This window comes from Thermobia domestica, chromosome 2, assembly GCF_964235325.1.
Source record: "Thermobia domestica chromosome 2, izTheDome1.hap1.1, whole genome shotgun sequence".
NCBI classification, from domain to species: domain Eukaryota; kingdom Metazoa; phylum Arthropoda; class Insecta; order Zygentoma; family Lepismatidae; genus Thermobia; species Thermobia domestica.
The window spans coordinates 180,188,217-180,213,788 of NC_137455.1; the positions used below are offsets into that span (position 1 = coordinate 180,188,217).

The following is a 25,572-nucleotide window of genomic DNA, read 5'->3' on the forward strand; positions in this document are numbered from 1 at the left end:
TAAAGTTAAAGAACTTTACATTCAAATTTTCTCGTGCTGCTTTAACTGTGTGTCACACTTATTTCCTCTTCGTGTAGCTTTATCGCATGGGATACAAAGAGCCACTTCGTTACTGAGAGGTGAAATGGTGTAGATTGGATTAAAAGATACCAAAGAATTAATGATAACGCTACTAATAGAAAGTGCCAACGTTTGGATAAATTTGTAATTGTACTAGTTTGAGAATGTTGAATCAAATTAAACATATCTGTCCATGACGTTCGTTATTGTTCATAAAATCTTCCGATTTGACGAAAACGTAGTTTGGAGTATTTGTATGGCACAAATTCCGTTTCATCTCTGAAAATTTCGCTGCTATTAAATGAAATATCATGTCTTCTTAAAATTTAGTGCATAACCTGATGATGTTTAACATATCAGAATTAGGATGTGACAATGTTTGGGAAATATTTCCAGTTTGAATTTTTCCTCTATTATTTAACAGATGAAACCTTTAAATAATAATTACAGAAGTACAAAACTTAACATAAATATTCTTTTCTATTATTTTTTTTTTAAAAAAAACGAAACAATAAATTTCATTAAGATTTTTAAACGAAAAGAAAATAAGAAAATGAAAAATAGGGAAACCTTAAGATGTAAAGGATTAATTTCAAAGTTTCTCCATTCTAAATGAAGTTATAAAACACTTACCACAAGATTTCTTTAGAAAGGAAAGAAAAATAAAAGAACCTAACATAATTTAAAGACAAAATGGTCACGAGTGCAAGGCAGAGGTGAGAGACAAATGAAAAAAGAAAAGGGAAGAGGGAGAGAGAGAGAGAGAGAGAGAGAGAGAGAGAGAGAGAAAGAAAGAAAGAAAGAAAGAAAGAAAAAGAAACAGAGGAAGTTCTAAGCAAATAAAGAGTTGTAAGCAGCAGAAACTAATTCTTCTTTCCTCTTTTCCTGAAAACGTGTACGTTAATTTTCGTCTTTTGCTTAAGAAGAACAAATGTTCCAATTGAAGATGCCTTTTTTTAAAAAAAAATCAACTTTTTTTCTTGTCAAAAAAGTGAATACGGAGGGAAATGAAAAAAAATAATAAAATTACTTGTAAGGAAGGATGGATGCCTAGTTATTAATTATAGACTTCTGGAGAATTGTGTGTGCATGATTAAAAAATACAAGCCCGAACAAAAGAATTATATGGATATAATAAAAAATACAAAATCTGTATTATTGTATGTACGAAGTAAAGCGAAATGAATAGAAACCTCACAGATTAAAAACATAATTAAAGAAAGAAAAACAATAGACAAGCGCTGAAAGGAATTTTTTTTTAAAAAAGCTCACAGAGTTGAATAGGCTGAGTACAAAACTTACAAGTTATTCACTATGATGGTAAACAAAACATTCCCTTATTTAGTATATTCCACATGTTTCCTAATACAGTATAATGACCAAAACGTTTAAAGAACACATTTCATTTGTCTTTCCTTCACTTGTTCATCGAATAATTCGTAGCATTGATATATAAATATACGGAAATGTTACTAGGAATATGGTATTAAGAATAATGTGTTGACTAAGTATGACAGCATTCAACAAACTAAAAATGAACAAGGAAAGAACGTTCATCACCAAGCAGATTCACTGTAATAAATTGTATAATTAACTCTATGGTCTACGGAGCCCGGAGATTCAATGCCGCATTCACAAAAGCTCTCCATTTGACTTCCGTCCTTAGCCAACTGGACCTATTTTCTACTTTGCGTTCCTATTTCTGTGAGATTTATCTTAATATTGTTCTTCCATCTGCGCCTAGGTCTTCCTAATGGTCATTTTCCGATTGGATTTCCAGTTAAAACTTTGAAAGCGTTTCCATTTTCTTTCATTCTGGCTCCATAACTTACCCACCCAAGCCTGCTAGACTTAATGATCCTAACAATGTTTGGTATACGGTATAGATTACGGAGTTTCTGGTTATAGTTTCCACCATTCTCCATTTGCCGTTCCTATTGGGTACTAATATTCACGTCATGATTCTACTCTCATGTACTTTCAGCCTCAGTTCTTCCCTCATATTAAGTGACATGTTTTGCAACTATACATCACAACAGGCATAATTATGTTTTATATGTTTTTAAGCTTCAAATTTCTCAACAGAATTCACAAAGACAAAATATTTTCAACTGAATAACAACACGAATTCCTTGCTTTCAGTTGACATTTGATTTCTTCGTGAATATAGTTTTGGTTTGTTAATATTAATCTTAGGTATTTAAGAGTATTTATTTTATCGAAAATATTACTTGATATTTTGACGTATCTTTAATTTGCAGTATAATAATCCCGGCAAATTTCCATGTATTTAGTTTTCTCTGCACTTGCTATCCCTGCCTACTTACTATCCCTTACTTTCTCTGCCTATATCCCTGCAACCGTTTAATCAAACTTCTGCATTTCTTTCCACTGTTCTTCTATCATCCCTTATCAGACATAACTTTTTACTGAATTCATATCTGACTGTGCTGAACTGATGTATATATATATATATATATATATATATATATATATATATATATATATATATATATATATATATATATATATATATATAGATAGATAGATAGATAGATATATAGATATGTATATCTATCTATATCTATATCTATCTATCTATATAATACTCGCCCGCACCGATGAACCACTCGCCCCGGGCAAGTGGGTGAGTGGTTATTTGCATCCCTGTCTTATTAATACAACCCAGTTCTATACATATTCTTTTCTGAAAAAATACGTGGAAGTATTTTACAATTCCTTATTGTCTTTTCGTGTACAGAATAATACTCGTTCAATACTACATAGACGTAGTGGTTTGTACTATTGAACTCCCCTTCCCTCAAGGCTTGGACTCCTCCCTATAACAATTTCTGAATGCGTGCCTGCCTGAAAGTAAAAGGAGCAGTAGCGTAAATTCAGGTTTAGTATTTGAGGCGAGAGGAGACCCTCCGATGTAACTCGATTTTCATATCTTTCATTAATATATTGCCTTAATATTGATTAAAATGTATACATATCTGAAATTTAAAGGACAACAGTTGCCTCTCCATCTGAAAGCCAAAATTACGCCACTGGAGAGGACCAACCATATGAGAATTTAAAAAAAAATCAAGTAAGTTTCGTTAACATTGTGAAATTAGGTAGACTTCCAAACTTTGCAAATTCAATACTGTAACCAGAAGTAACAGGTCTATAACTTCTGGTTGCAATAGAAGGGTAAGACAAGAGATGGAACGTATGTCTATTTACTAATCAATATAAATACTAGAAATAGTTGTAATTTTTACTACTTTAATTTTCAGTAGAATAAAAACTGAGATAAAATTACTTTTGAGATGCTGAATACATATCAGAAAGTCACTTCTCACTATGTCTTTACCATTTATTCTCTATGGGGATAAATATTGAAATCGGAAGATGTAGTACATTTCTCTTACTTCCGGTTGTGTTAAAGGGATAAAAGAATGGAAATAATCTATTCTTAAGATGTTCAATTGATTACAGGAAGCTCCTTGTCGGTATGTATTACCGTTTTTGCTCTGTGTAGATCAACTTAAAATTGGAAATAGTGTATTTTCACCACTTCCGGTTTGAATACAGCTTCAGAACAAGAGATGGATTCTGTCACTGGGACGCTAAATCGATTCCAGAATACCGCAGGCGGACGGATGGACGTACTTATTCTACTACTTCCACTTATACACAGGGGCGGATTAAGGCTTTTGCGGCCCTGGAGCCGACTATTTCAAGGGGAAAATATGTTATGAATAATTCCAGCGCATAAATTTTCTTTGCTGCCTTTCACAGCCTCACAGGCTTATCGAAACACCGAGAACTATGCAGTGATATTTTAATGTGCTCCAAGTTTACAATAATTAGTTTAATTACATTCATTATTAACAATTAAATGCTGTTGATGGAAGAATACTTAAATCATGCGATACCGCGAGCGTAGCGAACGGAAATAAAATTAGCATGGGTCTGAAGCCTATAATATAATAAGTTGATTACTATATTTTAGTATTAAACAGAGGGATTTTTTTGGAGGCCCGGAGTCTGGGCTCCATTGGCTTCGCCCTTAATCCGCTTCTCCTTATACATGGCATAGTTTGAAAGTATAAAAAGGCAATAATAAAGAATTCCATATGAAGATGAAGATTTTTAAAACAAAGGGAGGAAATAGGTGTTGAGAATATAAATTGTAGGATATGAATACGAAGGAAGACGGAAAATGCAATAAACAGCAATGGAATATGTATTCAAGGAAATTAAAGTTGTTAATTTACACTCAGATTTTTTTTGTACTTAAATCTTTTCAGCTTTACGTTCTGTGATTATGGCCTTTAGGCTACGGGACACGGATGATTAAGGTAAGTGAATAATGATGAAGTATTTGGTAGAATGACAATGTGGGACGAAACGGGAATACCCTGAGAAAACTCATGGACACGATGTTGGTCATCACAAACTTACTTGGCCGGGAATTGAACCAGGGACCCCACCACCAGATGTAAGCGCTCTACCATTGAGCCACCGTGCCCCATTTACTTAAATTAAGGTTTAAATAAATATGGAGCAAAACGTTCCCTAGATATTTTAAATACAGTAAGTGCTTGTCTAAGGTTAGGCAGAAGCAGACACGCACCTAGAAATTTTTATTGGGAGGGGCTCCAAGCTTTGGGGGTGGGAGACTAGTGTCTATGTAGTGTTGAACAGGTATTTTTCTGCACCCGAAAATACGATAAGTAATTGTAAAATACTTCCTCCTATATTTTCAGAAAGGAACTGATAGAACTAGATTATTCTTATAAGAGAAAGAATACAGATGAAGTGTAAGATCAAATTTTCATGTTAGTTCAATCATTTCTCTGTTAGACAAGCCTAGTTTTATTGAGAAAGTGTACAAATTATGTTGAGTTACAAAGTTTTACAAAGTGTACAAATTTTGGGGGGGCTACAAACCCGGTGAACCCCGCTGTAAGTGCGCTCCTAGGCAGAAGTAACATGAATCAAGAGTATAATCGGGAATTGTGTCGTTGATTGGTGATCAGATGAAATAAACGAATATAAGAGGGAAATGACATTTTAATATAATGTATTTTAAGTATAATGTATATCTTCATTGGCATAGTCTGCAGCATGTAAAGGATTCCTGTTATTTCACATCCATCTTTCAGTATCTTTTAGCCTCCTGTATTTACTATTACAGTACTCGCTATGTGTCAGTATGTCTGGGTTTAATTTACATCTGAGTATTAAATGTTTTTTTTTTTTGAAACTTAGAAAAATAGAAGAAAACGGAACACTCCAACAAATTCTATGAACGCTCTTTGTTCACTATAAAATCTACACTGATTGCAATCGAGTGGGATTGTGCTACAGACTTCATTTAAGAATGTCTAATTCACTGTATCTTCCTAAAGCTTAAATTTCCCCAATAATAAGTACAATAAATTCAAAATATACAGAAATTCCTCCAGAAAAGAGGAACATACATAGAAGAAAAGACAATGGTTTGAAATTGAAAGGGAAAAATTGAAGTTAAATTAATAACAAAGGAGAAAGAAAGAACTCCTACTGAGGAGTAAGGAAAGAAAAATATTTTGATTGGGAAAGAAGATGAGATGATTAGAAGATTGCTCGAGGGAAAATATAATGACTTCTAAAGAAAATTTTCGAAAGAAAGGGGAGAGAAAATAAAGAAAGAGGATTTGGAATGGAAAATAGGGTGAAAACAGAATTTTACCCTGCTTTTGCCTGAAGAAAGAGCGAAAGAAAAACTGGAAATTCAAAGAAATATGATCTAATGAGAAGAAAAAAAAATGAGAAAAAATATTGTTAAATTCACATTCAGGAGTTTGCTGTCAATAAAGAATGAGACTTTTAACTATCATGAATTGATGAATCAACTGTTATACGCTTCTCATTCTAGTTGGTAGAAAATGATGATCTTTTCGTGGTAACAGAAAAAGTTTAACATGAACCAGAATTCTATTCATATTTAATATTTGTATTCTTTCCTTGATAAAGATTCTGAGTTTTCACTTGTCACAAATAAAGTCAGACTAGATAAGATCGAAAAGAACAGTTTCAATAGCATGTATTAGCCTAATTTATCATTAAGTTTTATAGTATACTCATGATTAGCTCTCCTCCATTTTACTTTTTTTTTTAATATTCGCGAAAGCTAGAGAAAAATACTGAAATACGTAGTTTGTGTTTGCGATAAATTTTCCGCGGTCAAAAAAATATTTTCAAATCAGTTATAACGTCATGGACTTATTACTAAAAAAGATAAAATTAAAAAATAAAATCGGCATTTGACATAATTTCTAAGTAACAATGTTTTACCCTTCAGTTTGTAAGTTGAGAAAGATTGTTTATGTTCATTTGCGGAGTTTGGAGGCTTTCTTTGAAATTTACAATTCAGCTTACAAGAAATTCTGGTACCTTTTGTTCGACAAAAGCGTAATTTTACACTATTTCATATTAGTAAAAAAAGGATGTAATATTCTTTTACATCATCTTTTTTCTGTTGAAAATAGTGGAAATAGTAATCTAGGTAGTGATGAATTACTAACAGTAAAAAGTTCAAAAAGCACTCAAGAAAAATACTGTATCATTTGAATTCACAATGCTAGTATCATTCGAAAACATGATCACGTAGCGCATAATCATTCATATGTTTATGTTACATAAGTAGATAATACACAAACATAAAAATAAATGCTTAGACAAAATTGTACTGGCAATTGTGCAAACACGGCGTTTGTTTTTGTATAGCGTGCATCACAGGAAAAAGAATTCGTTGAAATGTAAGGGAGGAGACGAGACTAGGCAAAAGGTTTTTTCCTTTCATTTCATATATATATATATATATATATATATATATATATATATATATATATATATATATATATTATAGAAGTTTCGTCTCATCTCCATTCTCGAAAGGTTCTTACTCCTCTCGTTCGAAAATGTCTCATCTCATCTTCACAATTTCTCATTTTCTCTTGCCCCGTAAATGTATATACAGTAGACCCCCAACTATCGGGACTAATATGGAGAAAGGAAGGCCAGATAACAAAAATTCCGAAGAGGCTGGAGTTCTATCATTATGCACTTCTTGCCTTTTTCATACCATTAAAGACACATTCTTATATCAAATCCATTTCGTATTAATATTTTCTGACAACTCTGTACAGATCAGTGCTTTACAAATGCGTGGTGTGTTTTGTTCTGTACGTTAAAGAGGAAAAAGGAAGTCCAAGGACAAAAGTATTGTACACATTTTAAGATAAATTTAATGGTGTCCAACTTAATTGCACGAAAGATGAAATGATGTAAACAGAAGCTCTCAACATCTTCTCTGGTGTACTATCATAAATCGTTTGTAGTACCCAGCAGCGGTTCACGTAATACAGATTGATAGGTCATGATATACACTTTACATACATACAATTTTAAAATAAACAAAACATAAATCTTGACAAATGATTACACAAATATGAAATGGTAGGCTTAAAAAGTCAAAACTTAATGTTTCTAGTTTTTGAAAATGTCATTGATAGATGACAAGTAGTTTACTGGCACGTTTAAAAATATTAGTTTAAAGATATTCTCCATTTTATTACTGAGTTTCTCTCTTTCTCTTCTTTTTCTTCTTAATTTTTGCTTTCCCTCAACTAGGCCGGATAGTTGCGGACTGAGTAGTTGAGAGTTTATTGTACGCCTACTTGACTTTTGAAAATAGCGGAAACAGTACTCTAGGTAGATTAATTTAGTAATAGGACTAATGGCAGCACGTGCTTAAATCCAACGCGACGCATGCGGAGCAAAATGAAGTGACCATTTTCCTCGAAGCTTCCAAAGAATATATTATTATGAAGATATCCCCTTGCTTTTTGATTAGGTTTCGCTAAATTAATGTAAGAATCAGGGTACATTTACTTTGAGACATACCAGTGGCCATAAAATATACTTAGTTAATATCATTCAAAAGCTTATATTCAGGACTTTGTAGACGTATATGTCATGGGAAATATTACATATATATGTATTCACCTATTTTCATGCCTAAGAGAATAGGAAGCCAAAATGCAATTTTAATAAATTTTACTTGAGCGTAACTATTTACATTCGGTCTCAGAGGAACCCAAACCATTCGAAACATTAATGAAAGTAACGGATAAATTGAGCCAATATAAGAGAACATACAAGTATAATGGAAGGTTGATTCTAAAAATACTGCTCTAGTGGCTTGCACTTGAAGAATCAGAAAGATCACTAACGTCGTTCGGTTTTTCAAGATACGAACTAAAGCTGATCCCCGAAGGAGAGCTGCGGAAAATAACATGAGAGGTTACAGAGAAACTAAGCGTTGATCATTCAGCAGTAGCATAGCATTTGGAGAAACTAAAAAAGGTGAAAAGTAGAGATGCAAAAAAGCCGGCTTTTTTGAATCGATGTTTTTTTCACATAAAAAGCCGGCTTTTTTGGGAAAAAAACAACGAGAATTTTGGAAATTTTGGCTTTTTTTCATTTTCATGATTTTTCTATCTAAATAGCTTTCTTATAGTATATACTATAGTTAGATAAGAATTCCATGACCTAAATGCCATATTTCGCTCTAAAATTCACCAGTAAGATGGATGGAGCACATGTTTTACGAATTCAAGCTAACGTGAAGAATGTAGTATTTGAGGGCAATTTTAGAGGCTATTTAACTTTATTTTAACTTTTGAGTTATCGACATTTTTTTCTTCTCGGGATCATTTCAGTTTGTCATCCGTGTTTCACTTCTAAGAGCTTAGTACTCTAGCTTCTAGCGCAAAAGTTAAACTTACGTTTTTCTACATATCCGTCAAAGCGTACGTTTTTCAATATATCCGTCAAACCGTACTTCCGCATTTCTGTTATACTGTAGCTGTGCGACGATTTAGCAATAATTTTCCGGATAAACCTTGAATACTAATTTATACAAATAATCAGTAGCGGATTTAGAAAAGTACTTTGGGGGGGGGATTTCTCTGATTGTTTCGTTTTCTAAAATGTCCTAATTTTATTTGGGAGGAGCTTGAAGTTTATGAGTACAGGCATAACTAATATTTCGTTTCGTTTATATATTTAGCGATAATCTTGCGGATACAACCTCACTGAAGATCATTTTATACTGAGAATCAGTGGCGGATTTAGAAAAGTATTTTGGGAGTTTTGTTTCTTACTAATGTTTAGTTTTTCTAAACATTCGTAATTTTTATTTGACGGCAGCTTAAAGTTTATGAGTAAAGGCATGACTAATAGATATTTCGTTTGTTTTAGACATTAAGTAATTTTGGGAAACAGGCTTCAGTCCGAAAGACCGCCCCCCCTAACTTTCGAAAAACGTCACTGCTGGTAATTAGTAATAATGACGATTTAAAAACAATAAGAAAGGAAGTCGGCCAACTCACAGTACACGCACTATTTCTACTTCACAGATGGAATGAAGAAAAGCTTTGTCAGAATGGTCTAATGCTGAGTTGAATCCTGGACTTCCCGATAGAAGCGCAAAAGCTCCACTCAGTCATGTTTGTTGTGCAGTTCTATTTATCTTAAGTTAAATATATTCCGTAGTCCTTTTTTTTTTGGGTGGTAGTGGGGTGAGGAGAGTTCCATAATGATATGAAGGGTGTGAGCCAAGAACATGAGAACTAACAAATTTTCAATTGCTGAGTTATGCAGCACCAGATAGACAGCAACGCATACCGCTTCGTTTAATCCTTCATGTATAGTCTTATGTAAAAAATTAGCTTTCCGACTTTCAAAATGGATTGTGCAGCAGAAAATCTCTAATTTCTTAAAATAGTAAAATTGTGGGTTACCATGTTCTTGCCCCATACCCTTCATATGTTGAATCCCTCTTGTTAAAAATTCAGAAAACTTGAGGACTGAGTAAACCGTGATGGTGGTTATATAAAACTGTAGAATTTCAAGAATATACAAAACCAAAAGCTTTTGCAGCCTTTAAGTGTATCATATAAATCTAAGTATTTTCCTTATGTTTTACTTTAATTTTATTTTGTTCCAAAAAGATGGTATGGAATATTTTGATAAATACTGCATAGAATTTTGCTAGTTATTTGTGTATTTTTTAAAAATAAGTATGTACTTTTAGGGTTGGCTGGTTTCCACCAGCTGTTTTTTTTCTTTTTTTTAAAATAAATAACTGGTTTAAACCAAACAAAAAAAAAAAAAAAAAAAAAAGAACGAAAAATGCGAATCGTGTGAAATTCATGGTGACGTTTTCCCACATCAAACCATCTGCATTAGTTTTATTTCCTTTTCACCTTTTAATCAAGGTGTCCCATGTTCAATTCTCGGTCGAACCACAACCCTTCTTTCATAAGTAAACAAAGTAGCGGTTCGGATGTCACTTTAAGCGAAAGTCTTCTTCTTGATAACCTCGGTATTATGTAAGGATGTTAAGCCTCAACATACAAAACGAAACCAAATTGTATATTTCTGCATGCCTGAATCCCTGTTGTTTTATAAAGAAGCCAAGGTTACTTAAATATATTGATAGAAATTGGCAAAATTTATCGATTGCCTACGTAGCTTCCAACATTAGCTTAGATTGGACTTTCAATGATATGTACGTACTAAATTTGTAATTTAATACCTTAGTTTTAGAGTACTGATTATGATATGTTGACCTTTAAATTTTACATGCAAAGCAATAACAGGATTTTTCCGTAATTGTTTTACATTTAGAGTAATGACGGGATTTTCCCGAAGACTAGGGCGGGAGTTTCCCAATTTAAGAAATTTACTGACCGGACTTATTTAAGCTTAACTTATTTAAGATATTTTGCTTTAAGCTTATTTAGGCCTCTTCCAGCACAACCTCATTGTTGCATAATAACACCAGGGCGAAACAAACTTATTTCTGTCAATATGTAATATAAATACATAAAGCAAAATATCTAAACCCAAAAAAGCCTGGTTTAAACCAAAAAACCTAGTTTAAACTCCCCCCCCCCCAAAAAACGGGGTTTTGCCATTTTCAAAAACAACCACGGTTCTTGCCAACTCTGCTTACTTTTGTATGTAGGAGGTTAAAAAAATCTTATTATATACATTGGTTAATCCTTTGGAATTCATAATGTAAATATGTTGAGAAGTAAAACTGTTTGAAATATCTTTTCGAAATTCATGGTTTATTTTCAAGGTTTTATATTATTATCGACATTAACTACTAATTAAATGACTTTTTGTGTTATAGAGAAGCGAAACAAAATCTCGTTTATCAATTTAAAGCAGAATTTTGAAAAAAGCCCAAAATTTCCCAAGCAAAAAAACGAAGCAGAAAAAACCGTTTTTTTTTAAAAAAAAAGCCGTTTTTTTTTCGAGCCCTTGCATCTCTAGTGAAAAGACGAACAGATTGATTGAAAATCTAAAAAGTCTTGCTTTATGCTTCTGTGTTCCGAAAGCGATCCATTTTTCGAACATATTTACACAGCAAGAAAACACTAAATCTTGCACAGCAAACGACTTATTCTGCCAATGTTTGGATGAAGTTATACATAAGCAGCCAACTTTCATGTAGAGTTACCATATTTTCAATATGGAAAACGGTAAAAGTTTGAACAAATTATTTTTGTGACATATGTTCCGCAATTTTTAACTTTCTTTTCTAAGGTACAGGGTGTCCGTAAAGTCGCGCAACCCACAATTTGGATCAACAGAACTTTTGAATCATACGTACGACTGAAATAAACTCCCATTCATTGAAGGATTGTCGTTGTAGATATTTTTGAGAAATAAACCATGGGGTGCGATTTGACGTTCGTTCTTACGAATGTCAGAAACAGACAGAGGTGAAGGAAAATGTTTGAACATGCATGAAAAGTCAGGAATTAAAGGCAGTTGTGGCTTTTTAATTTTTTGGACAAATGGAAATGTTAATGGGTAGTCTGGGTAGGAATTCATTATTCTGGAACAAGATACATTGACACCAAGTATAGATATTTCATGGTCGTGATAATGGCGTGTAAAAAAAAAAAAAAAAAACATTCCGGCATTATGGCGTAATATGGAAACACTGACGATACCAGTTGGTGTCAACACATGTAACAAACAAACAAGAAACTTGCGAGTCATTCAGGAAATTATAGCCAGGCGTAACTAGATTATTAGGTTCCCTCAATAATTTGCGAGTTTCTTGTTTCTTGCAAGGACTAGTCCACAGGGAGTAGTTTACTTTTGGAGTGAGTTTTGTTACGGGAACATTTTCCCAAAGCGTCATATAAATTTATTCATATTTCAGAGGAGAATGTGTCATTAATAACTACAGTACAACATGGTACGTTCGGCTGCAAAGAGAATCTTCCCAGGGAATGACGACTGTAGCTTAACTGCAGTAAAAAAGTACTCAGCCATCAAGTTAAAATTTAGTACATAGATGAAGACTAAGAAGTACCAGGTCTGAAAGGATGTTGCTCAATATAGGTTAAGCGGGTGGTTAAAGAATCACAAAAAATATCTCATACATAGGTGACGTCACTTATATATGATATATTAAAATGTTCCACTTTTCTTACTGAGTTGAACAATATATAGGTTAGTATGGTTCACGCCTATGTCGATGTATATAAGAGAGAAATTATGTACATTTGAAAAAGAAGTATTAATTGATATCAATATCAATAGAGACCGTAATTAATCGTATTAATTTAGAAGTGTGTATGTGGAGAGTGGATGTGATGTTATGTATGAAAACTGTGTATTATCTTAATTAACAGTTTCCATAGTCATCTTCCACTTCCATCATTTATTGAGCCTTGTATTTCTAATAATTCCATACCGATCCCTTCAATAACTAGAACGTGGACGAAGATGGTAAACTCTTCTCGGGGGCGAGATATACCGATTACTGTTTGTTACAGTATGAGTATTCATTCATCTTGCAAGGCAAGACGTTGCCGAAAGTTGTTATTGATCTCGGAGACGAATATTGGAAGTTTCAGGATTCGTGAACAAGGAGTACGAAAAGGAAAACAGCGTTCACGTATATTTATACAGAATAAAAATCGATTACACAATTTGACATCTTTATGTAGTACAATAGCTTTACCAAATGAAGTGACTAATGTGTAATTTGCTGCAAAAGCAAAGGAAATGCAAAAGCAAACTAATTTTGTTTGCATCGTTTTTAATAATTTTAAAATTTCCCTCTTTTTTCGTTGATCCATTGATAAGTTTGTTATAAAATTTACTTCGGGGTGTCTCTTATATATGTATTAAACTAGTTCGTACTTTCATATGTCCCCGGCGTCAGTGAAACAACTACTGATACGGCCGTACCATCATAACTCCCTGGATCCCGCAGTGGTGACAAAATAAATAAAATAAAACCTCTCCGAATATAATATGTAGCTTTGTCGAGTTCGAAGGTTTGAAGATATCCTATTGCAACCAACTTTCTTTCACGAAAAGATCCCACTAAGTCATTCAAAAATGTTCAGATGTCGCGAGGGGATCTACGATATATTCACAAATATTGTTGGTAACTTGAGTGATTCCATCTCCAGATTCGAGGTATCAGAAAGTGAATCTTGTGATTCTAAACATAAAGACAGCACAAGCTTGATGCTAGTTTCACATCAACTGACAGAGCGAGAGCGAGAGAGAGAGAGAGAGAGAGAGAGAGAGAGAGAGAGAAAGAGAGAGAGAGAGAGTATTTGTAATTCGAGCTCTCTAGTCAAAAGGTCAGTGGTATTTAGTCACCTGTGACGAAAGGAAGAATACAATAAGCTGCACTGATTCAAGACAGAGTCAATATAATTCTATAAGAAAAAGAGAATTGCGAATGATTTCCGTGATTTCCTGAGGAACTGTTATCGAAAGAGAACAGGGAGAGCGTATGCCTGTGTACTTTTTTTCTTTATAAGAAATCTTCACAAAGGTACTATCCTACTTATATAGTTTTGTTAAGTCGTTCTGTAAAAAATATCTCAAAACTTGCCTATTTACAAAAGACGTGTCATGCTTGGAGATATCTCTGGATCATCTTTGTTAGCTTCTGAACTTAAAGGATTTATTCGCATTTAATCATTTTATTTTATCACTCATATGTTCTTCACTGAAAAATAACTTCTCATACAACTTCTTGAAAATATATAATATTCATCATAAATTTTGATTTCATTGCCTAATCCCCGCCAAGTGAACTTTGTGAACAAACACCGTGTGCGTGTGTTTTCTCGGGGTTCTCCCGTTTCCTCCCACTTTCTTCATTCCACCATTTCATTCATTACTCATCATCACCGTCTCCTTTAGCCTAACCGGTGTAACCATGGGACGTGAAACTCAAAGATTTCATTTCATTTTTTTGTTGCCTAATTATTCCCAAGTTCTTTTTCTGATTTTCTTAAGTTTGTGTCCAACTTTCGTGTCATTATACCCACAAACTATGTAATTAAATGACCGAATTATGAGTGTACTGGCAAGGACCTGTGTCATGAAAATGCAGTAGAATCTCAGCCGAGAAAATTTGTTCCAGTCACATGTTCCTCGAAATCTAGTCAAGTGCTGCATATGTGTAGAAGTACTATTAAATAACAAATTGAATGTATTGTTCTCCATCATCTTTAGACAGTGATACACATTTCTAACAGAGATACATATTTTCAAACGGCAATACTCATACTACTTGTAGAATATCTGTATTAAGATATAATGAACAATAAAGAAGGGACATAAACAAATCTTGAGCAAACAAAAGAGTTGATTACTTTGCCAAGCTCCAAGAGGAATAACAGACGCATCCTTCTTTCTCCATTCCACATCTGGTTTAGGGACTCCAGTTGCTGCACATCGAAGGCGGATGTTGTCTCCTTCATTCACAACAATTGGCTTTTTGTCTATGGCCTCTATGCCTGCAAAACACAAATAAATAACGCATATTAGTATCATACTGTACATGTGCATAAGTTTATTATTTTTACATTATATATATACTAAGGCTCAGGGAGCATAACATAACATAAAGCATTTCATTCCCATCATGCGACGGGCGGGCCGTAGACGGTTACGCCGTCTCTGTGGACAGAGTAATTACAAAACTGTTGAAGCAAGATAAGATTGATGGTTAATAGGATGTGATTAAAGCTGGAGTAAAATTAATATAAATGGGTTGCAAATGCTTGGTTTTCAGGACAAACTGTAAGAGCAATACAGTGGACACTCGAGTTATGAACCTTGTGTTCTGCGAAAAATTCGGTTTTCGGGAAAATTTTGCAAACAATTTTTCTTTAGCTTATGAATATTATTTGGGACACAAAACTACATGTGCATCTGTACCGATAATTCCACCCTCGTAGGAGCGGTTGTGCAAGTTATTCGTAAACATTATCTATCACGGTTCGGTATTCAAAAACTAATTTTTATTCTTTTTGCAGTTTTTTTTTAGTTCTCATGCTGTTTTGTTTAATTTAATGTTACTTTGTATATTAGTCTATAGAATTATTAATGTTATTATGATGTTCCAAAAGTCAGAACCAGGCTATTTACGAAGAAAAGTGCAACAGGGGTAACATTAGCTCGAGAATGTACATTAGCAATAGGGGTGGGGGATACTTATCGTGGTAGTTATCAACCACAGTTGTCATTTTGGTATCTGCCTTATTATATTATCTCAAATTTCTAAATAGAAAAGTACATAAGCAATACTTGAAAGAAGGCTAGAATTTTCTCGGAAACACCACGATGAAGTGGTTTCTTGACATTCGTAGAAATAAAAATTTTACTGCTACTTACATTATGGAAAATTAAAAATAAAGTAATTTTGCTGACATGGTTGTGTGACGACAATCATAACAGGTTGGATATTTTACGATCGAAAATCATGAGTAATATTTATGGAATTGCATAATATGTTCCACGTTGTTCTTTTCGACAGTGATATATGTTTGTATCCCATGAAAAGAGGTTGCATGAACAAGTCTCAAAATATCTGGGACGACAAATGAACATGACTCAATAATCCGACTCTCTAGGTGATCTAAGTCATGAATTTTAACGAAACACACAACAAACTTCAAGTACTCCTATAGGGAAAAATAATGGGATTTCAAATCATGTGATCGTGATGGCCACTCCATTGTACCGTACCACGTCACCCAATCCAATACCCTGGAAATTGTTGAGTGACCTCCGCGATCACCTGGAATTGTTTCGCTGGGAATACTTTAAAAGTCCGTTATGTACTGCGTTAATTCGTCATGTGAATCACTTTGATAATCGGATTATTGAGAACTGTGCATCTGTCATCCCAGAGATTTCGTCACGTGTTTATATAAACATGTTTCGTGAGATACGAAGATGTATCCGTGTTGAGGGGGACAACGTGGAACACTTATGCAATGTAGGAATATAGTTTCCGATTGTAAAATATCCAACCTGCCATGATAATCGTCATACAATCATGTCAAGATTGAGCAGCATTTTATTTTTAATTTTTCACAATGTAATTGTCAACACAATTTTTTTTTATTTCTACGAATTTCAAGAATCAAGTTTCACCATTGTGTTTCCGAATAAATTCTAGCATTCTTTCACGTTTCACACATGCATTTTTCCATTTAAGAAATTTGAGATAAATTTAATATGGTGGATACAAAGATTGTGACTATGGTTGATAATCACCCCGACAGGTTTCCCTCTATACTCTTTCTCCAGGTACTTACTCAAACTAATGCTACCTGGTGAATGTTTTCAATAAACAGCTAGGTCTTAATTTTTGGAACATCTTGTATATACTTCACCACAGTAAAATGCTTAGAAATATTATATATATTACAATGTTTTCGTGGCAATACGGATTAATGGGGTTTCATTAATTTAAATGGGGGAAAATAATTTAGATCTACGAACGCCGTTACGGAATGGATTAAGTTTGTAACCCGGAACCCACTGTATTTGTCTTTTAATAAATATATTGTAATATTCTCTATATATGAGGGTGATGCACGTGCTCAATCACAACAACACCCAGCAGACGACAAATCATTCAACATGTCACCGGAAGAGGATTACATCACCACCAACGAGGATCAACGATGATTCAAGAGGATTTAATATAAAAGACGTCGCAGCACCTTCAACAGTATCAGGCTTGCTAGATTGATTACTCCAGTCGTTCTCTTGGCTGCGTCCCAGTCCTGAAAACCACTTTACCCTCTCTTAGCTGCGTCTGAGCTCTGAGAGAAACGTAATTCCTTTTCTCTTGGCTGGGTCTGGGTTCTGAGAATTCCTACCACTCTCTTGGCTGCGTCTGTATCCTAAGAGAAACTATACACCGACCTCTTGGCTGCGACTGGACCCTGAGGTTCTCCCGAACTTGTCCATTGGCTGCGACTGGACTCTGTAACAATCTTAATCACCTACCATCGAATTAAGGGACAGTATTTGTCTTCGGACGGCCTTTTGTTAACGTATTATACTATACTGTATTATACTGAAGTTTTATAATAAACGGTTGTGGAAGGAAGTCCAAATCCCATGTATCATTATGTGTGTCTACCATCTTGGTTTCCGCAGAATTTTACAATATTTAACATATAGACATAGTATTATGAATTTATAAGCTAAGAAGTTACTAAAATTTCAGAGCATGTAACCAAGAAACGACAATGGGTAGAAATCATATTCCATTTCTTCGGAGAAAATCATTACATTTTTTGACTCCTTTGATATAGGCTTTCGAAAAATACTATCGGAATGTTGAGTTCATTTCTTTCGAATTTGATGTCCCTTTTCAATTCCGATATCACACAAGACATGGAGCTACATCGTAACTTCATAGGAATCCGAATCACATGTATCCTCCCTCACTCATTGTCAAAACTGGATGAGGATCTCCCTCAAGAACAGTAAAATATTAAATTATTGGTCACTAGCCCTTTTAGGATTTATGGTAACTTTTGTTACCATGGCGTAATATCGTCTTTGACCACTTTGACCGCTGTATAGGTTCTTTAACATATATTTAAGCCGGTTTTTTTATTGGTCAAGTCAAGAATGGATCAAGGAACACCCCAGATGCGTTTTGGAACCGGATGGTCAACTTGGCGGCGCCAAGTGGGGGCGGAGGGGTGTACCATCATTTCTTAAGGCAAATTTCAAAAATTTTTCACGTCTTTAGGTTTCAAGATGTAAGATTGAAACTTTGCATGCTGATTGTGTGCACCTTTGGGTTTTTCTCAATTTTTTTTAGATCCCTACGTGGATCCGGGGCCAGGCTCGAGGGGGTGATTTTTCAGAAAAATTTCGGGTTTTGGGTGTATGATACGGGCATGTGAGTGGTATCGTCGGAAAGGGTTCGTTATACTGAAGAAAATGGCGCTTGAACCATGACGGCCAAATAGTAATGACGCAGTAAATTTTTAATATGATTAATATACAGTGTATATATATATCGCCTAAATTCAGATTTTCAAAAAAAATTCCGCCTTTTGTTTTCAAGACACAAGATTGAAATTTTACATACGTTTTAAATACCTAACACTTTTTAAAAATTCAGATCCGTACGTGAGACCAGGCTCGGACCAGAGGAACAAAGTATTCTGAGGAATTAAAAAAAAATCCGTTTTTTCACCGAATTTTCCGGTTTAGGTGTATAATTAGGACATGTGAGTGGTACCGTTGGAAAGGGCTGGCTCATTATTCTGAAGAAAACAGCGTTTCAACCATTATTTAGGTCAAATGGTAATGACGCAGTAAATTTTTGAAGTATATACTCAAAAGTTCCCTGACAGAATAACTCTGTTATTATCAGAGTTACAACAAAATGTAAGAGAGGAAACCGTCTCCAAATATGATGTTTTCAATCTAAAGCGAAGGATTTTTTTTTTTTTTAATCGGACGAGCCATTTGGGCTGTATACTCTTTATGCGCCCAATGTTAAATTAAAATGCAACGTTGCCATTTACCTGAATCCACAACATAAAGTAAATGGGGGTATGTTTGAAATAGGGGCTGGCCATCGACACATTAGTGTAAAAGACAGTCACTTCATTTACTTATGTTGCGGGTCCAGGTAAATGGCAACGTTGCTTTTTAATTAACATTGGGTGCATAAAGAGTGTACAGCTCAAAGGGCTCGTCCGATTTAAAAAAATCCTTCGCTTTAGATTGAAAACAAGACATATTTGGAGACGGTTTCCTCTCTTACCTCTTCCATTTTGTTGCAACTCAGATAATAACAGAGTTACTTTATGTCACCCTATATTATATAGCATATATATATATATATATATATATATATATATATATATATATATATATATATATATATATATATATATATATATATATATATATAGGGGTAGACAAAAATCTAAAAACACTTCATACAGGACACGTAAGTTTGGTCCTCCATTGTACAACACGTGTTGCGGTTGCCGATCGTTTTTTTGTTTTCAATGTGTCATGTGGACCTTCCTCTTCCGTCAGCAGTAACCAGTTCACCTGTGAGTGTTGTGGTGTGAAAGTGGTGCGGTAAAATGGGCGACCTGACAGACTTCCAAAGAGGCATGATCGTTGGTGCCCGTCTGGTTGGAGCTTCAGTGGCAACAATGGCGAACATTGTGGAGGTATCGAAAGGAACTGTGTCCAATGTCACGAGGGCATACACAATTCATGGGCAAATGACGTCTGCAAAGCACAACAATGGTCGAAAACAATCCTGTCAGATTGGGACTGGAAGGGCATTAAAACGGATTGTAGCAGCTAGAAAGAAAACCACTGCAACGAAAATTACGTCTGAACTCAATTCTGGCCTACATAACCCGGTTTCATCGAAAACAATGCGACGGGAATTTCATAAAATGAAAATTCATGGCAGGGCCGTTATCGCCAAACCCTTGGTCACAGCAGTAAATGCGAAGAGGCGTATCTAGTGGTGCAAGGACCAGAAGGCAAGGACTCATAAGCAGTGAAAACACGTAATGTGGTCCGACGAATTGACTTTCTCCTTATTTCCAACAACCGGTCGTGTTTACGTATGGAGAGCACCGTCACAGGCCTATGATACAGACTGTCTGCTCCCAATTGTAAAGCATGGGGGTGGTTCTGTTACAGTATGGGTAGTGATATCGTGATTTTCCGCAGGTCCCATCATAGCCCTGCATGGAATGATTAATGCTAAGGCGTATGAGGCTATTTTGGGGGACCAGGTTCTACCCATGGCCCAAATATTGTTCCCTGATGGTGATGGCATCTACCAAGATGATTTGGCACCCTGTTACGCTGCAAAAACGGTGAAATCATGGTTTGAGGAGCATGAACAGGAGCTATCCCACCTTCCCTGGGCCCCACAATCACCAGATCTAAACATCATTGAGCCATTGGGGTCTGACTTAGAAAGGTGTGTTTGGTCTCATTACCCTCCACCAGCATCCCTTAAGGAACTGGAGCATGTTTTGGAGGAACGAACAATGGTACAAAATTCCACACACCACAATTCAGGAGCTGTATACGTCCATTCTACGTCGGATCCAAGCTGTTTTGGACGTAAAAGGATTCCGCACACCATACGAGGTATAATTTTCACACTTTTGCAAACGTTTTAAATTTTTTTGTCCAACCTCTTACATATATATATATATATATATATATATATATATATATATATATATATATATATATATATATATATATATATATATATAAAATGGATCACCTTCAGACTTTCAGAAACTTTCTCTCGACCTTAGTTTTTGATTTACAAGATTCAAATTTTGCACACGTGTTATAACATCATTTTTTTTAAAAAAAAGAACAGATCCCCACGTCAACCCAGGCCCAGACCAGAGGGTCGCAAAAATTTCATTTTTTTTTTTTAGAAAAATCTTTCGTTTTTTTCCAATGTTCCCGTTTTTGGTGTACAATAGTGGACAAGCAAGTGGACCGTTGGAAAGTATGCTCTATCCTGATAAAAAGCGAGGTATGAACCATGATTCTACGGAAAATAGTAAGGAAGTAGTAGCTGTCTGACTGAAGGTCTAAACTTTACCTCAAAAAGTGGAAATCCTGAAAGGGCTAGAGTGAATTTTGTAGCGAACAAACATCGTATGCGTGTGCGTGGATTTCTTAGAGTTCTCCCGTTTTCTTTTACTTTCTATATTCCACCATTTCATTATCACCATTACCGTCTTCTGTAGCCTCGGTGCATAATCATGGGACGATAAAACTAAAAAAGAAAAACGAACAAAAATTTTGCTTTGTGTTGAAGCAAATCGATACATATGTGTAATGGGTCCCCAGTACGTTTATTAAGAATCAGGGCCTATTAAAGAGGGGCTTCCGGGCTTAAGCCCCCCGAAATTTTATATACTCTATTAAAGTGAAAGAAATATTTTGCAGATTTTTCCCATTTCCAGGAATAAAGTTATAACTCGACAAGTTTCAAACCAAGATGCGCAGATCGCTGCGGAGCACTTCGTATTCCGCCATCCTCCCCACTACTCTTCCATCCACTTGTCTGGCTTTGAAAGTTCCAGTGATACTAACTCAGCAAACTTATGTTACAACAAATATCACCTGCTAAAATGTTTAAAGTCCGAATCTTACTTTTTTTAGTAGGTGAGCAACCTCATGGTAGAGGTCTGCACGAGCTCGGGCCTAGGGCCGGGTCCGGACCGTAAATTTTTAAATAAACAATCATATTTCTCGGGACCTTTTCGGGCATAATACAACGATATTTTCTGGAGAACTTTTAACGCACACCAAAATTTTTAACTTAAGAGGCCCACACTTAAAATCACTGTGCAATTGAGAGAAAAGCTGTGTAATAGAGAGAGAGAGAGAAAAAAAAAAACTAAAAGTAACAGAAATAAATATGCTTAGCTTGTCTGAGTGAAAATACTGCTTCTTACACTGAATTAAAGGAACAAGAGCATTGGGAACAACGTGTCTTGGTTTTTTCTTCAAAACAATGTCAGTTTATATTAAATGAGAATTTATATAATGACTTTTTTTTATATATATAGAGAGAATTCATAGTTAACTAAATGTAAAGGATAACCTTTATTTCCTTGTTGTCTCTGAATCATGAAAGCTTTTAAACTGCAAAATTAAACATCTAATTGTTGCAAATAAAAAATACAATTGTTAAGTTTTTGTAATTTGGGCTTATTTTGGGCTCATTTGATTATCACATAGGGTCGGGCCTAAATGCTAAAACATATTTCTTACTCGGGTCGGGCCTCATATTAGGTCTATTAATTCACGGGCCGGGCCCGTGCAGACTACCTCATGGATACACTGTAAGCAGTGACGCTTTCCGACGGGGCGATCCCTTCACGCCTTCTGAAAGGAAAATTTCTCTTTTTGTTATTATTTTTTCATTGGTACGAACTGGCACAGTCAATACACAGCATTTACACTCAAATGTCGTAGAGGGGGCCGCGGTGGCTCAGTGGTAGAGCGTTCACCTCTGGTGCTTAGGGTCCCGGGTTCGATCCCAGCCCCCGCCAAGTGAACTTTGTGGTGGACAAACACCGTGTGCGTGGGTTTTCTCGGGGTTCTCCCGTTTCCTCCCACTTTCTTCATTCCACCATTTCATTCATTATTCATCATCACCGTCTCCTTTAGCCTAACCGGCATAATCGTGGGACGTAAAACTCATAGATTTCATTTTTTCAAATGTCGTAGAAAATCCTCAGACCATTCATCTCCTTGCAGATTGCAACTCTGCAAATCATCATCGTCGCGGAGAAGGGAGTGGGGAAATGTAGGATTAGGTGCAACAGCTAGGCTGCAGCGTTCTGTTTACAAACTTTTTTACTTATAGCAAAGCCCCCTCCCCCGAAACAAAATGGTAAATACGCCACTGTTAAGAATAATAATTTGACTTGTCCCGACATCTAATAGAGGTTTGACAGAACTAAATATGCAGTATACTTTCTTCTTTTTTCTTAACGAAAGTTATAACTTGAACAAATTAATAGCGTGCTTACCTTAGATTTATGAACATTGTGGGGTATTGGGTTCATGCACAGAGTTATAGGGCTATTTATTTACAGTAGAGCATATATACATAGAAGTGAGACACAAGTATACTTAAGAAAAGTCCTCATAATGAACATTACTAACAGACGGAAGTCATCAGTTATTGATATTAATAATTACAATTCGTCAAGGAAAAAGTTATCCACCTAGAATGAGTCGATAGCCTTTGAAATTTAATTATCTAATATATCTTCTTCATCATGACTTACCGAAGGTAATTTGTTGGAGATGTTGGATTTATGTTATATTTTATTAGTAAAAGAAATCATGACATTCCATCCGTACAACCTTTTTCTTTGTGTAGGAGGAAGAAACATCTAACGGAACAGTTTACAAAGAACTAATTAATTATTCCAACATTTACAATACGAATGAATTGATCGCAAAGTTTCCTTGAGGCACCATGATTTATGACTTATGTTTATAAAAAAGTTCATCAGTGGCTGTCAACACAGCATTTCTTTCCAAAAGCATATTCACAGCACCATCACCTTAGTATTTTCTATATATATATGATATACTCTACAATACAAATTCTTTGATGGTATGAGAGTTTAAAAATGAATGATACCGACACCCACCCCTTAGTCGACATCAAAATATTACAGAAACTCATATTTCATTTTGTGAATTGCGTTTGTGTGACGTTTTCTATACGTGCTGTGTCGCTCCCTTCTCATTCACACTATTAGAATTTCTGGAAATTTCAACGTTAACGTAAGCAAAGGTTTTCCAACGCTTTCACTCCGCTTAACAAAACTTCCCCCGTTGTTCGTGAGATGGAGCATCTGTCAGCAGCACAAGAACAATTCACCCCTTTGGGCACAGAGACATCTGCCCTCCATCAACCCAACTAATCACTGACATAAGTCTCCTCGGAGAATAACAACTGTGGTATTAACTCGGATAACGAGAGCGAGAGATGGTAAATGTAGAAAAGGAGACGAGAAAAGAGGAAAACGAACGTTAAATAGAGATGCGGAAAACGTCGTGCAACCGCAGATGGTATTACCAAACAAATGGATGGTGTCTTTATTAACGTGCTCTCGACGAAGAAACTTAGTGTATACTGTCCTGCGGATTTTGTTTTAAAAGTAGAAATTAATGGAACTTAATCGGTGGATAAGGAACAAGATCTATAGAAGAAAAACACTGTTTCAAAGCAGCTAGATTTATTATCAGCCTGATTTGAACATAAAATGATAAAAGGAAATAGCAACAGTAATGTTTCGAATAGAAATGAAACCAGTGTCACAGTGGTAGTAATGTAGATAGTTATCAGAATAACTTGACATTTTAACAAAATGTAGGTTACCTAATTAAAAGACGTTGGGCTACCTTTAATTCGCAGTGCCCGCTGTATTCGTAGCAGAATAGAGGGTTGTAATTAGTGAATTATTTCGGAATCAGAAATAATGGGCCCTATTGATGGGATGGAACCATTGCTCAATGTTGCGGCTAATGCAGAAGAAGTTAAGTAAAGTAGAATGAAAACAGGAAAGATGAACAGAAAATGCGCCAATGTCTGCATTCAATTCCACCAGGCGAATGCCGAGATATTGAATCTATCAACTGCCCTGCCCTTGCCGTTCCGAATTGGGTATACATCAATAGCTAGCTGAATGAAATTATATTAAAAAATAAAGAAAATACATACAGTAATTAATTATGAGTGTTGCCAGAAGTTTTCCAGAGGAAGGATCGAAATGAAGTTGCTGTATTTCTTCACACTATAAGATGCTATCAGTACGCAAGCATTAAATCTTTGAAACCACCAATATTAACTGATTTCATTTGTATGGGTGTTTGATATCTATGAAGTGGCACCCACCAAAATTAAAGTATTGAGTGTTTGTGAGGCGAATTTCAATATATATATTTCGGGATTAGTGGTGTTTAACATGGGAATGACTGTGGTCGACCACAACAAAAATAACCGTTTAAATACATACAAGACTGTTCATTAACACAACTATGTTAACGCAAAGGATAAACGAAATATTGCATTTGGTCTACTCACCACTAGAGAGCAGCAAAATGTAATGGATAGAAACAGCTTCGTAATAACTGCGTTCAAGACTTCAAATATGACTTACGCATGCTTCACAAACACTGCACTTCAATAGTGTAAACACAAAATGAACATGAGCGTTTCACTTCCGTTGCTTAGCACACATGAGACAGAACGTTTTCATTGTCTACATACAGTACATGCCATGTTAGTAAAGTTATCTTCCAAACTAGTCTCAACAAGATTAGAAAATATCGTAGTTAACCTTAATATAATGTACAGTCAGTTATATACTGGTTTTTTGATAATGAAACGTATTAAAAAAATAAATATGCTAAAAAATCAACACACGTTCAGTCTGAAACAGATGAGATTGCTTTAAAAAAAATTGATTTCAATTGCTCTTTATAGAGATAAGGTGGGTAATGGCAAGGGCAGTTGATGATTTAGTATCCGGCCATTCGTCT

At 35.1% G+C, this 25,572-nt stretch overlaps 1 protein-coding gene across 1 annotated transcript in view; it reads right to left on the bottom strand.

Moving 5' to 3' along the window:
• The window catches only part of LOC145677726 (uncharacterized), a 448,147-nt gene that overhangs the window by 142,849 nt on the left and 279,726 nt on the right, over positions 1-25,572 (bottom strand). The window contains exon 5 of the mRNA XM_081748121.1: positions 14,817-14,960. Coding sequence (XP_081604247.1) covers positions 14,817-14,960 — 144 coding nt within the window. The remainder of the gene's footprint in view (positions 1-14,816; positions 14,961-25,572) is intronic.